Genomic DNA, 14,038 nt, shown 5'->3' with positions numbered 1-14,038 from the left:
GAGTACTAAGTGTTGCATTTGGGGCTAAAACAGTTGAAATGACCTCCAGGTGCACGCTAAGACATGTGGTGCAAGAGTTGCGTTCCGAAGCAGAAAGAAGTTGCAGGGTAGGTCTGCGTCCAAGAGGAAGACCCATTGTTCTGAAATTGTAGGTCAGCCAGAGTTTAGAAAAAATGTTTCTGGCCACTACAACTAATTAATTTACGCTGAAATTGCTACTGCTTAGCGATGATGAGGAACTTGAGCATTCCTCAGTGTTTGACTGATCAGGATTTACTTTTCTTGTAAATACCATTTGATTTTTTTTTTGCCTTCTTGTTTTCTATGCCATTTTCTTTTTTGTATGGTAATCCTATTATGAAATGAGTGGTGCTTGCTACAGTGTTTTTTTTGTTTGTTTGTTTGTTTGTTTTTCCAATTTTGCTATCTGCCCCCCTTATGTTAAATCGGATACTCTGGCGAGAATTTCGTGGAGGGATCACATGATAGATCACTCGGAGATCATAGTCTTCCTCAGGCTTAGGAGTCAGGATGAGAGAAAAAAGGTGACTTCTTTTGCTTCTTATTTTCCCCATTTTTACATTGTCTTGAGATTGGGAGAACTTTTTCTTAAGGTAAGGGCAAAAACAGAGGATGAAATTGCTAAGATTAGCCAGACTTCTGACCTTTTGACAAGTGTAAGAGCAAGGTGTGTGCAGGTATGACCGGTGTTAACATTTCTGCTGTGTTTGAATTTCAGTTCTGGTTAAAAGTGACCAGTGGTACTGTAGGACAGTATGATATCTCAGAGTAACTTGTCACAATCATTTTTGATAGTGCTGTGTCAAGGAAGGAAAAAAAAAAAAGGCCAATAATTCGGGTGTGAATAGAATTTATTTTCCCCCTTTTTTGCTAATAGAGCAATTTTTTTGAGTTTACCTCGTGTTAGGTTTTTATATTTTTTCACCATTTTCTTTTCCTTTTCAAGAAAGGCCTGCTTCTATATTGAAACTGGTAGTACTAGGTAGATATTGAAGGATCTTATCTAGGAGTGGCATCTGTGTTTGATTTGGCAATAGGACTGTCTGATTAGAAAGGTGAAATGATTATTTTCATTTGAGTTAGCTTCAGTAACATAGGAGACTCCTATCTTGCTTATTCAGTCATGTCATGAAACTGGAGGAGTTAGTTCTGGTTAACCCGCCCCCACACACACACCCCACCCAAGGAGGGGTGTCGGGAGTAGGGAGCATAATAGAAGCTGCATGGGCCTGCAATATGTCTGAAGAAATGTTGTCATAGTAGGCCTTAAGTAGCAAAAAAAGCTTCAGGGTTCCTGTGGAAACCTTATCAATAGCTTGTTATTCTAATGCCTTCTATTTGGTATGTCTTTAGAGGGATGCCTTTAGGCAAGGTACAAATAGAGGGGGCAGAATTTGTGAGTGATGAAAGTTTTAGTATAAATATGCATCGTTTTAAATAAAAAAGTTGCTGTATACATGATACTTTATGAAAAAAAATGACTATCCTCTAGTCTAGCAAACAGTTAAGTTGCGCTGCAAGAAGGGGAAGTTTTGTTGTGTGTAAATTTCCTAGCTTTTGTAGTTGCACCCACTTAAGAACCTGTTGAAACAGGCATGATTACATTGAGACAGCTTATGTTCTAATTATGGACTGTTTTTCTTACTTTATAGAAATGATTAAACATCACCACCTCTGAGCCCTTCAATAACTTATTAAGTGATCTGGTTCCATTTCCCTTGTACTTTCATTTTCAGTTTTTCTTGGGCTGAACAAAGTGGATGTTTTTGTGGCCCCAAAAAGGTTGTTGGGATGGGGATTGTTAACTTATTGCTAGCGTTTCAGTGCTTCCAGGCTTTAAGTGGTTCCAGATCCTCTCAAAGTCTTTGGTTGTAATGATTTTAGGTGTGGAAGCAATAGTTCAGAAAGCTCTTGCACCGTTTGGAAGGAATGTGGAAGAAGGTTGGGTTGCTGAAAGAATATTGCAGGAAATACAGCCATCTAGTTTGGCATGAGGACAGAGTATGATCTGAATGGTAGTATTTCATTTGCTTTAAGCATTTTTTGGCTTAGTGAATCATTTGGATGATGGTCTAGAATTTTTAAGTTTAATATTTTCTCTGTCACTTACTCAGATTTAGTTGCCCTTCTGCATTTCCCAGAACATAAAGATGGAACAGATTTTCTGAGAAGAAAGCAGTAAGGCACAGGAAAATGGTAAAGGGGAGGAATGAGTTTCTCTGTGATCCCATCTACAGAAGTCCTTTCTTTCTGGTAATGCTATTTTTGTTGTTTTTCCAGTCTTTCCCATCCTGTTTTGGTTGCTAGTCCCTCTTCCTCTGGTCTTGGGCTGCACTCCAACGTGTCAGTATGTTTCATTTAGGATTGGTTGATCCTGCTTAAGAAGGATGACTGATCTGTTGCCTGGACAAAGAGCAGATGCTGTACTTGGGCTCTAGTTTCAGTGCCTTAATTTGTTATTTCTGTTGATAGTGGACACTTATAAAAATAGAAAACTTGGTGTTTTGGTTTCTTACAATGGCATTTCAAGTGATTTTTCAAGTGCCTGCCCAGTTCTAGTAGGATCCCCAATTCCTTATTTGCAGCTAAAGGCTTCTTTGAGATCATTCTGTTCAAGAAACTGTAGCAATTGTATGCTTTTGATAGCTTCATTACAGAGTTTGAATTCTTATTTCAGTAAGTGACTTGAGCAAATATGATAGTCTTAAGATATAAATGCCATGATTTGTGACTTACAATGCCTTTTACTATAGCAGTTTGCACAAAAGAAGTCTGAATTACGTGTGATAGCCTTCCAGAGGCTCAACTGAGGCAACTAGGCTCAACTGAGCAACTTTCTGCATATACTTTTCTGCCTCAGGAATGTTCCTTATCATTTAAGTACACTGTATCTGGAGCACTTAATGTAAAGCACATGACAATTTGAGGTGTTAATATTGCTGTCATTTAGACTAGATGGACTGGGAATTTTTTTAATTGTGGAATTTTCTCTAACAGCTCGCACGACTGGAGCGCTGCCATGGAAGGCTATGTGCTCTTTAGGAAGGACAGGCTGGGAAGGCGAGGTGGTGGAGTTGCTCTTTATGTGAGAGAGCAACTGGAATGCATGGAGCTCAACCTGGGAGTCGAGGATGAGCGAGTTGAGAGCTTGTGGGTAAGGATTAGAGGGCAGGCTAATGTGGGAGACACTGTGGTGGGTGTCTGCTACCGGCCACCTGACCAAGACGAGGAGGTTGATGAGGCCTTCTATAGGCAGCTGGATGTTGCCTCACGGTCACAGGCCCTGGTTCTCATGGGGGACTTCAACTACCCCGACATCAACTGGGAGGACAACACAGCCAGGCATAAGCAGTCCTGGAGGTTCCTGCAGAGCGTCGACGATAACTTTTTGACGCAGGTTGTGGAGGAGCCGACGAGGAGAGGTGGGCTACTGGACCTCGTGCTATCAAATAGGGAGGGCCTAGTAGGAGATGTGAAGGTGGGGGGTAGCCTCGGCTGCAGTGACCATGAGTTGGTGGAGTTCAGGATTCAACGAGGAGGAGGAAGGGCTGTAAGTAGCCTTGCGACGATGGACTTCAGGAGGGCCAACTTTAGCCTCTTCAGAGACCTCCTCGGTAGAATCCCATGGGCTAGTGCTCTAGAAGGCAGGGGGGCCCAAGAGAGCTGGTTAGTTTTCAAGCGGCACTTTCTCCACGTCCAGCAACAGTGCATCCCTGTGTGTAGGAAGGGAGGCAGAGGGGGCAGGCGACCTGCGTGGATGAGCCGGGAGCTTGTGGCAATGCTCAAGCAGAAGGCAGCGGTATACAGAATGTGGAAAAAAGGACAGGCCCCCTGGGAGAAATACAGGAACGTAGTCAGGGAGTGCAGAGATGCGACAAGGAAAGCTAAGGCACGTCTGGAAGGCAAGCTGGCAAGGGACGTTAAAAATAACAAAAAAAAATTCTTCAAATACATTAACAGCAAAAGGAAGATCAGGGAAAACGTGGGTCCGCTGGAGGACGGGATGGGCACCTTGGTTACAAATAACACAGAAAAAGCAGAGTTGCTCAATGCCTTCTTTGCTTCGGTGTTTACCAAGGGCAGCCCTTTAGAGCCCCAGGCCCTAGAGGCAAGAGAGGAAGACTTGCCCTGGGTAGAGGAAGATTGGGTCAGAGAGCACCTAAGGAACCTCGATACCCACAAATCCATGGGCCCTGATGGGATGCACCCCAGAGTGCTGCGGGAGCTGGCAGATGCCATAGCTAAGCCGCTCTCCATCATCTTTGAAAGATCCTGGAGAACGGGGGAGGTGCCGGAAGACTGGAAGAAGGCCAATGTCACGCCAGTCTTCAAAAAAGGCAAGAAGGAGGACCCAGGCAACTACAGGCCAGTCAGCCTCACCTCCGTCCCCGGAAAAGTGATGGAACGGCTCATACTGGCTGTTGTCTCCAGGCACATGGAGGACAAGAAGGTGCTCAAGAGTAGTCAGCATGGATTCACCAAGGGAAAATCTTGCCTGACTAACCTGATAGCCTTCTATGATGAAATGACCGGCTGGATAGACGAGGGGAGAGCGGTGGATGTCGTCTATCTTGACTTCACCAAGGCTTTTGACACCGTCCCTCACAACATCCTCCTGGGCAAGCTCCGGAAGTGTGGGATAGATGAGTGGACAGTGAGATGGATTAGGAACTGGCTGGATGGCAGGGCCCAGAGAGTGGTGATCAGCGGTGCAGAGTCTAGTTGGAGGCCTGTGGCTAGTGGGGTCCCCCAGGGGTCAGTCCTTGGTCCAGTCCTGTTCAATTTATTCATCAATGACCTGGATGAAGGCACAGAGTGCTCCCTCAGCAAGTTTGCTGATGATACCAAACTGGGAGGAGTAGCCGATACCCCAGAGGGCTGCGCTGCCATCCAGAGGGACCTGGACAGACTGGACAACTGGGCGGTGAAAAACCTCATGCAATTCAACAAGGCCAAGTGCAAGGTCCTGCACCTGGGGAGGAATAACCCCAGACACCAGTACAGGCTGGGGACCGAGCTTGTGGAGAGCAGCTCTGCGGAGAAAGACCTGGGTGTCATGGTGGACGACAAGTTGACCATGAGGCAGCAGTGTGCCCTCGTGGCCAAGAAGCCCAATGGGATCCTGGGGTGCGTTAAGAAGAGCATCTCTAGCAGGTCGAGGGATGTGATCCTGCCCCTCTACTCAGCCCTAGTGAGGCCACATCTGGAGTACTGTGTCCAGTTCTGGGCTCCACAGTACAAGAGGGATGTGGAGCTGCTGGAGAGAGTCCAGTGCAGGGCCACAAGGATGATCAGGGGCCTGGAACATCTGCCCTATGAGGAGAGGCTGAGGGAGCTGGGCCTGGTCAGCCTGGAGAAGAGAAGGCTGAGAGGGGATCTAATCAGTGTATATAAATACCTCAAGGGAGGGAGTGCAGAGGACGGGGATGGTCTCTTTTCAGTGGTGGCCACTGATAGGACTAGAGGAAATGGCCGGAAACTGAAACATCAAAAATTCCATAGGAACTTAAGGAAAAATTTCTTAACAGTGAGGGTGACAGAGCACTGGAACAGGCTGCCCAGAGAGGTTGTGGAGTCTCCTTCTCTGGAGATCTTCAAAACCCGCTTGGATGCAGTCCTGTGCCACGTGCTTTAGGTGTCCCTGCGTATGCAGGGGGGTTGGACTAGATGATCTCTAGAGGTCCCTTCCAACCCTAAGCATTCTATGATTCTATGATTCTAATGCAGGATATTTTGATTTATGTCTTATTTGGAAATATTCTGACATCTAGTCACTACCACCTGTGACTCCAGCATGTCCAAACTTGTCAAACTGGTTTGCTTTCTGTAGCTTGTACTTTGACTCAATTCTTCACTCCCTTGATATGTCCTTTGGGTTGTATTTGTTTTCTGTACCTTACAGGCTATCCATAAAGAGTCCTCCCTTTGTTGTCCCAAGTTAGATGATGAGCAGCTCAAAGGCAAGATGAGTAAGATTGTGATTACAAGCCATTTGGTGTTCAGTGGCCAACTGATGACTTTCTTACGTATGAATAAGCGAGGCAGTGAAACTCAGCATTTCCAGCTGGTCGGGTGCTACCAAAGGGCATATAAAGTACTCCGACTTTTTTTTTTTCCGAATATTTTAGGAGACCAAAACCCACTTGATATCAAGAGTAAATTGTACAAGATTAAATTATATTTTATATGTAAAGCACTTTTTTATTAAAAAAAAATAGTCACAGATGATATTTTCATTTTAAGACCAGAAAGAGGTATCATCTAGTCTGTCATCATTCTGGACTTTGCAGGTTTTAAAAGTTTATTTAATTCTTTTAATTGAGCCTTATCAGCTGCTAATGAGGAATGGCATAGAAGTAGCAGTATGCAACTTTTTTAATATGAGGCTGCATTTCTGAATTGGAAATGTGCTTATGTGATCTGCTTTGTTTTCTTACTTCAGATGGATGGAAGCCTGTCTGAATGAGGAGCTACCTCCCACAACAGAGTTGGAAGAAGGCTTGAGAAATGGAGTCTATCTGGCTAAACTTGGGAACTTTTTCTCCCCTAAAGTGGTTTCTGTGAAGAAAATCTATGATAGGGAACAGACTAGATACAAGGTGAGAACTGTTGGCCATAGAGACTGGGTGGTTAGAGGTCTGAAATAGGAAAGAAAATGTGTATGTGGAGGAACTGTGAGTGAATAAGTAGAATGTTCATTTACATTAATCTTTGACTTTAGAGCGAGAGAGGTAGACTCTTAAGTTTCTTCTCATGAGTGCAGCCTTGTTATAAATAATATCACTGTATATAAAGACTTCCGACTCTTTTTTTTTATTTATTTTTAGCAAAAGGCAGGTTTCATTGTTTCAGTGAAGCTCCCTAGTGTTATTGGCAGCTGTCAGTTTGTCTTACCACCCTTCCCTTCTTTCTAACTATGTTTCAGGCAACTGGTCTCCATTTCCGACACACCGATAATGTAATTCAGTGGTTGAATGCAATGGCTGAGATTGGTCTCCCCAAGGTAATTTCTTTGATCCAAACATAATTTCAAAGAAACTATGCATTTCATGGAAGCATTTGCTATTGGACAGGAATCAGCAGACTTTATCGGGTTAATTCTTCATTTCAGAGTTTCCTCTCTGTACAAATTTTCTCCTAAAATTTGCTGAAATATTTCATTCTGCTTTCTGTGTGTGTGTATGTGTGGGGGGGGAATGAATAATTAGGAAAAAATAATTCCTCCTTCTGTTCCATATTATTTATATTTCTAATCTTGCATGACATCTGCATTACATAGTTCTTATTCTGCATCCAGTTGACCAATATGTGAGATGAGGTTTGTTTGTGGCAGTTTTTTTAATACATCTATGGTAAAAGAATCAGCAGAACATGGAGTTTTTTCATCAAGTTGGAATATGTCCGGGGTGTGCTCTAATCAAGCATATATTATTGACTTCATTGAAGTACTGGTCAGATAAAATTCTCTGAGATAATAAATGATGTGACCTTAAAATGTATGAAACTATGCTAAGTGTTGTGCTGATAGTAGTCACATGCATGGATTAGTACCCAAAGTAAATTTTCCTCCTGTGTTATATATAACCCTTGCTATGTTCAGCACCACTAAAATCAGAACTGACTAGTTTAGTCTGTTGTTTGTTGGATATGTCTTTGCAAATTGGACACACTGTTTTTTCAAAATTTTTGGAATAGGCGAGACTTACTAGTTGAGCCATCTTGGATTTATGATGATCTTACAGGAACACATTTGGCAGCAGGTGATCCTGAAATACACTTGAAGATGCTTAGGTGAAATGAAAATAAATGGAGTGAGCTAGACAGAGGTGTGTGGTATGAGTTAAGATTTTCAGATGTAAGTGAGGTTTTGGGGGAAACTTGCATAAGGAGATGTTAAGGAAACTGGACTGGAGCCCAATATATTGACAATGAGACATTAGTGTTTTCAGGACATTTCCATGCAGAAGTGCAAGGGAAGTGATGCTTTACAATTGTGAGTGCTCTTTAGTTACTCTTGCCTTTACAGAAAAAGCAATGTTATTTTGTACTCATAGGCAACAACAAGGAATGCACAAATAAAAGTAGTTTACTTTGTCAGCACTTCTGTGTGATGACACACTTTCAGCATTAACTCTTTAGGCTAAATTTGGAAGATTTTTTTTTCTTTCATTTGAGACTCTCTGAAAGTTTTTGGGCCCAAAAATGTGATGCACCATGTCTTCTCTTCCTCTCCATCCCCATTTAGTCTAAACAAAATCCTCTTTTCTCTCTTCTTCCATTAATATTTTTCTTCATCTCTTGATTTTCCCTGAAGTCCCTACAAAGACCCAGTATCTTGGTGGGGACCCAAAAGAAAGGCTGGCTGCTTCTTAGTGTGTAAAACTTGAGTGGAAAGAGCTTTGGATGGTAGAAATGAAAGGGAGGCTTGGTACTTCAATTAGTAGGAAGGTGGGGAAGCCCCACATAAGAGTTCTGTCCTGTTGGCTGTTTTATAAAAGTTCTGCAGATATTTGGACTTACAGCAGTTATGCCAATTTTATTGTTCAGACTGTTAACTTGTTTTATCTTTAGATTTTCTACCCAGAGACTACAGATATCTATGATCGCAAGAACATGCCTCGCTGTATCTATTGTATTCATGCGCTCAGGTAAGGCGTGCTAGGCAGAAATTGAATTGCTTCTGAAATCTGTCTGGAAAGCCAAAAGGTGAAGGAAGCGGTATGCACATTCATGGACGTGGAGCTGAGGGATGGATGGAATACGTTTACCAGCAGGAGAAGAGTCATACTTGGTCAGAGTGAATATCAGTTTAGCCACTGTCTTGTCTTGGACATTGGCCAAGAGAGATGCTGAGGGAACAGGAAGCCGAGAAGTATGTTGCGATTACTCACTTGCCATCCCAGTTCTCACCCTCCCTTTTTACCTTTAGAGCCAGAGCTAATACTCTGTGAATAAAGGAAAGTCTTGAAGCCTCGGAAAGTGCTATTACTGTGTGTGAGCCAGTGTGATCACAGTGGTGTACTGCAGCATGTACAGAAGTCCTTTTGAAAAATTTACTAGGTGAAGGAATGCTGGATTATATAAATTTGGATCTTTGTTGCTTGCTCAGTATCAGTTCTCAAGAACTGCTCCTTAATCTGTTGACAGTGTGAAATCATACAGATAAGTGGCATTTAGCTGAATGTTAAAAGATATTTCAGACTGTTTTGGATCAAATTATTATTTATAGAAATAGTGTGATTCCAAATTGGAGCTAAAAAGAATTGCCATTGGAGAATGAATCATTTGGACTTTATATACCATTCCAGAGTAGACCTGCGATGGCGTACCCTGCCACTAGCAGGAGCAGCATTCCCTTTCAGATGGTTTATAACAAAGTTCTTCCATTACTAGCAGCTTTGTGATAGTTATTGTAGCTACGCTGTGCCTGGAGTTGACTTCCATGTATTCTTGTCATATTGCTTGTCACAGTCTAGCCAGTTTAGTTAATTTTTTGTTTTTGCTTTTGTTCTTTAACTTCTGCACTCTGATTCGTAGACAATAACTCTCTTTTTTAAGAAAATTAAATTTGTTAGAATTTAGGTAAAGAAAATGAGTTCAAGGAATGAATAGATGCAAACAGTCCAGGTAGTTAAGCTAAAGCTGTACATGGTATAAGCTTTCATATAATAATGTCTTTTTAATGCATCTTAGTTTTTTCAGTTGTTTTCCTTTTTGGGGTGAAATGTTCCATAACCGATTCCTTTGCAGAATCTGTCTCAAGATTTTATTATTTAATTAATTTTGCATACTGAGGAAGGAGAGTAATTCTGGCATGTAAATATAAATAAGAAAAATGATGCTTTTATAAAAATGTGTTCCTTTTTCAGCCTTAGTGCATCATTATATTTCAATAAATAATAAAAAATATCGAGAGTACAGTTCTATAGACACTCCCTAGACCAGGAATGTTTCTGCCTGGTGTTTTTGTAGAAAGCTACTTAGATCCATGAAGACTAGAGACCTAGATTTGACTTTTTTTGTTCATGTATAAAGCAGGAAATCTTTGCTCCTTTTTCTCCAAGCAGATGATGACTCCAAGTTTAAACTGAGGAAGCAGTGTGGTGTGTTGTGTGTGTTTTGTTTGTTTTTGTTTTGTTTTAGCACTGTTTAAAAAAAAAGGGGGGGGGTTAATGTAAGGTGTCGTTTTTTAGAAAAAGGTGGGTTTTTTACTTTTTTTGATTATAAGATATCCTACTAAAGGACACAGTTCTTTGAGCTGTGCTGAGCCAAGGTGACATGACGGGGGGGAAAGAGGAGTTGTTCTCCTTTCTCCAATGCTGTTTGTTGTCAGCAATGTCGTAGCAGTTCTAGTAGTTGTCATACTCCTTTGTAAACCAGTTCAACTGTCTGAAATGAGAGAGGTGAGCAAATGAATACTTTATTGTAATTTTAGCAAGTCAAATCAGCTCAGCGAAGTCTTCAAAGGGCAGTGGGGCGTTGATGTGCAGCTATGGGGGGGAACAGGATTTGGCCTATCGTTCGGTGTCAATGAGCTCTTTCGCTTGGCTTGTCTGAATGACTCCCTGAATCTATGGTTTTCTAAAATTCTGTGTCGTTATCAGGATCACAACTTAAAATTCTGGTGCTAATTATTTCTTTCTGTTTTTAGCTTGTACCTGTTCAAACTGGGGCTTGCTCCGCAAATTCAGGATTTATATGGGAAGGTGGACTTCACAGGTAACAAAACAAAACCCCCAAAGAGCTTCTTGTGCTGTCTTTTATCTCATGCTCTGCTAGACACTGATAATCAACTCATAAAGGGGACTTTACTATAGTGAAAGGTAAATGGCATTAAGAAGTTCCAGTAGCTTAAGAAGAAGAATTTGTTTTGGGTACTTTTTATCAGAGCTGATGTGTAGCCATGAGTCCACTAAATACTGCTTTCACTAACAACAGGTTTTACCTTTCTATCTTGCCCTGCTACCTTAGAGGGAGTTTCATCTGTTAGATTGTTAAGGCTCTGTCAGTCTGGAATTTGGTAAACTGTTCAGGGAAGTCAGAACTGCTTAGAATAGAGCTACCATTAACTGCAGAAAAAAATTTACTAGGTGTTTTGCTGTAGGATATTTTAGAACTGAATTACTTATGTTCACATGGCTCCTCAAGATTTCTGGTCCCTTATTTTTTTTATTATTTTTTTTTTCCAAAATGCCGAGTTGTGTTTTGCATTAGTAAGGTTATTGCCCAAATGCAGACACCTGATTTGAGAGATGTCTAACTTTTTAATTTATTTTCCTCCAAACCAGTTATTGATTGTACCTAAGAGGCTTAACTACCAGCACTGTTTTTCAGTTTTAAGGTATTCAGCAATAGTATGTCTCCATATTCTCCATCTCCTTTTCAACATAGCACTCTCTGAACAAATAATAACTAAATAAATACTGCCTGTCCATTTTTCTGATCTGTTGACAGTTGTAACAGAAGCACCTAGCAAAGATAGAGTCTCTTTCTGGCTCTTCGTATGAGTTGGATGATATTTTCTTGTGAGGAAGACTTTGGAATTCTCCCGTAGGAGTTTCTGGGCTGACTGTAGATTTTAGGAAAGAATAGAAAATGTGTATCAGTTTCCACTTCCTTTAAACCTCATTTACTTTTACTGGTTTATATTCCAGGTACTAATAAACAGTAATTTCTAACTTAATATGACTGTCCTAAGTTTTTATACAGAAGCAGTCAGTGTATGTTTTTATGCATGTTTCAGAGGAAGAAATCAGTAACATGAGGCTTGAACTGGAGAAATACGGTATCCAGATGCCTGCCTTCAGCAAAATTGGTGGAATTCTAGCGAATGAACTCTCTGTGGATGAAGCAGCATGTAAGGAAAATAGGAGTTTCATTTTCTGTGTTTTTTTTTTTCTTTAACATTGGCAGATTAGATACTATGTATTTGTTATATTATTTTTCATTGTGAGACAATTTAATCCTTTTCAAAGATAAGAAAGTTTTTGTTTGTTTGTTTGTTTTTGAGGGGGAGGATTTTTTTTTCTTGGCTGTGACACCTTGATTTTATTAGATGGAAATAGTACTAGGAAATATGTCACCATTTCTAGGAATATGTCACCATTTATGTCCAGAATATAAAGCCATGCTGGAGTGAAAGGTGTGTTGATAAAAGGCTTGGCAATAACAAAAGAATTATTAGGTTCTTTTCATGTGACCTTCTTTCCAGTTAAGTTCTAAATTTGTTAAAGTTAGAGCTGTTGTGTTTGCAACTAACCTGCAAGGTGTGGTTTGTTTTTCAGTGCATGCTGCTGTTATTGCCATTAATGAAGCAATTGACCATCAAATTCCAGCTGACACTCTTACAGCAATGAAGAACCCTAATGCCATGCTAGTAAATCTGGATGACCTATTGGCGTCCACTTACCAAGACACACTCTACAGAGCAAAAAATGACAAGATGGAAAATGCAAAAAATAGGGTAAATCCATTCCTCTTTCAGACCGTTTGTTTGTGTGTAGATTGCAGTAAATTGTTTTATCTTGCAGAGGAAAATGAAGAATCAAGTGTGTGTATTGGACAGTCCTCTGTGTATTGTGTTGGATGGATTTATTTCGACTGATGTTCTACTTTATCCCCAATACCTCTTTTCTTACAGCCGAAAACAGGCACCCATAGCTACGTTATTGTCTTTAGCTGTCTGAAATATGAGTCTCACTGATGAACAGCATTCACATCAGCCTTTATTTTTTAGAAATGCTATTTCTCTATCTTCAGACAGTGCTGACACTTCTTTCAAAAAATTAAATTATGTGCATAACAGGCCCTCTGAACCTCTCAGAAGAGGTGGTTGCAGTTTTAGAACTCCACATATCTAATACCTAGTTATGTCTACCGCTTTCTGTGTGCTGAAGCTCTAGTGTGTGTTCTTTTAGGACCATTAGATTGAAATAAGACTCTTGTATTGGAGAGTGAGTATAGGTATACTTATTTTATATGTTTTTACTTTCATCTTTTTGCAGATGTAGAGATCCCCCCTGTCACAGCTCTATGTAGATACAGTTATGCTCCCTATCATTTTTTCATGTGAGGGTCACAGAAAACTTATGAAGGCAAAAGAAATTGTAGAAACAGACTGATTAGTTTTTATTTCATCTTCAGATGGCCTCTGAAAATTCAGAGAGAGAGAGAGATGTGTATGAAGAACTTCTGACTCAAGCTGAGATTCAGGGCAACATCAATAAAGTGAATAGTAGGTATCACGATAAATAGTTAAAGAATACCTGAAAGCAAGCACTTCATATAATGCGAACAGAAGTGGAAGGCAATTTTTCCATTCTTTTTATTTTATGTGTTATTAGTACACATTTATAAGCTCAATTCATTTTGACTTCTGCTGCCCAACCTTTGGGGAATTGAATGATTTTTTTCAATAATTTTTTTTTCCTTGAGTAATATGGATTATTTCTATTCTTCAACTACTCATTATAGTGCTACTTCGCAAATGACTTTGGAAGCCTTCTATTCAGGTTCCATATCTAAATTGTCAACCATCAGGTCTAAGCATATTTATTTCTAAGCATTAGGTTATATAAATCATGGGATTTCCTCATTTAATGTTTTCCTAAAAACTCTGCTTTACTTTATTACTAGCATATTCAGCTATATCAAAGATTGGTCTAGCTTTGGAACAAGGAAATGCATTAGCATTATATGAAGCTTTGGCAACGCCAGCCTTGGGACTCCGAGGATTACTACGAGAAAACTGTGATTGGTATCTCAAGCAATTTTTGAGTGATAGACACCAGAAACAGGAGGTATGGAAAAGCCTAGCTCACCATGGCAGTTCTTTATTTATTTATTTATTGTCCTTTCACCATACTGTTGTAATAATTTTCAATATAACTGCACACAGTTTACTTTGGAAAATGTAATATGTAATGTAGACAGAAAAAAAAGCATACAGTAAACGTATCTATCATTTATTTTTAACCTCTGTATAGGAAAAGCAAGTACAGTGTTTATATGTATGTAA

The 14,038-nt window shown here is 40.4% G+C and overlaps 1 protein-coding gene across 1 annotated transcript in view; it reads left to right on the top strand.

Annotated features, from left to right (window-relative positions):
* The window catches only part of IQGAP1 (IQ motif containing GTPase activating protein 1), a 55,871-nt gene that overhangs the window by 8,519 nt on the left and 33,314 nt on the right, over positions 1 to 14,038 (top strand). The window contains exons 3-10 of the mRNA XM_088529506.1: positions 6,464 to 6,620; positions 6,947 to 7,024; positions 8,593 to 8,669; positions 10,673 to 10,740; positions 11,765 to 11,878; positions 12,306 to 12,484; positions 13,165 to 13,255; positions 13,657 to 13,820. Coding sequence (XP_088385632.1) covers positions 6,464 to 6,620; positions 6,947 to 7,024; positions 8,593 to 8,669; positions 10,673 to 10,740; positions 11,765 to 11,878; positions 12,306 to 12,484; positions 13,165 to 13,255; positions 13,657 to 13,820 — 928 coding nt within the window. The remainder of the gene's footprint in view (positions 1 to 6,463; positions 6,621 to 6,946; positions 7,025 to 8,592; positions 8,670 to 10,672; positions 10,741 to 11,764; positions 11,879 to 12,305; positions 12,485 to 13,164; positions 13,256 to 13,656; positions 13,821 to 14,038) is intronic.

The sequence above is a fragment of the Tinamus guttatus genome, unplaced genomic scaffold, assembly GCF_059628265.1.
Source record: "Tinamus guttatus ecotype Peru unplaced genomic scaffold, ASM5962826v1 Tinamus_guttatus_pri_ptg000004l, whole genome shotgun sequence".
Taxonomy (NCBI): Eukaryota; Metazoa; Chordata; class Aves; order Tinamiformes; family Tinamidae; genus Tinamus; species Tinamus guttatus.
The sequence above is the reverse complement of the archived record's forward strand: the minus strand, read 5'-3'. Positions and strand labels throughout refer to the sequence as shown.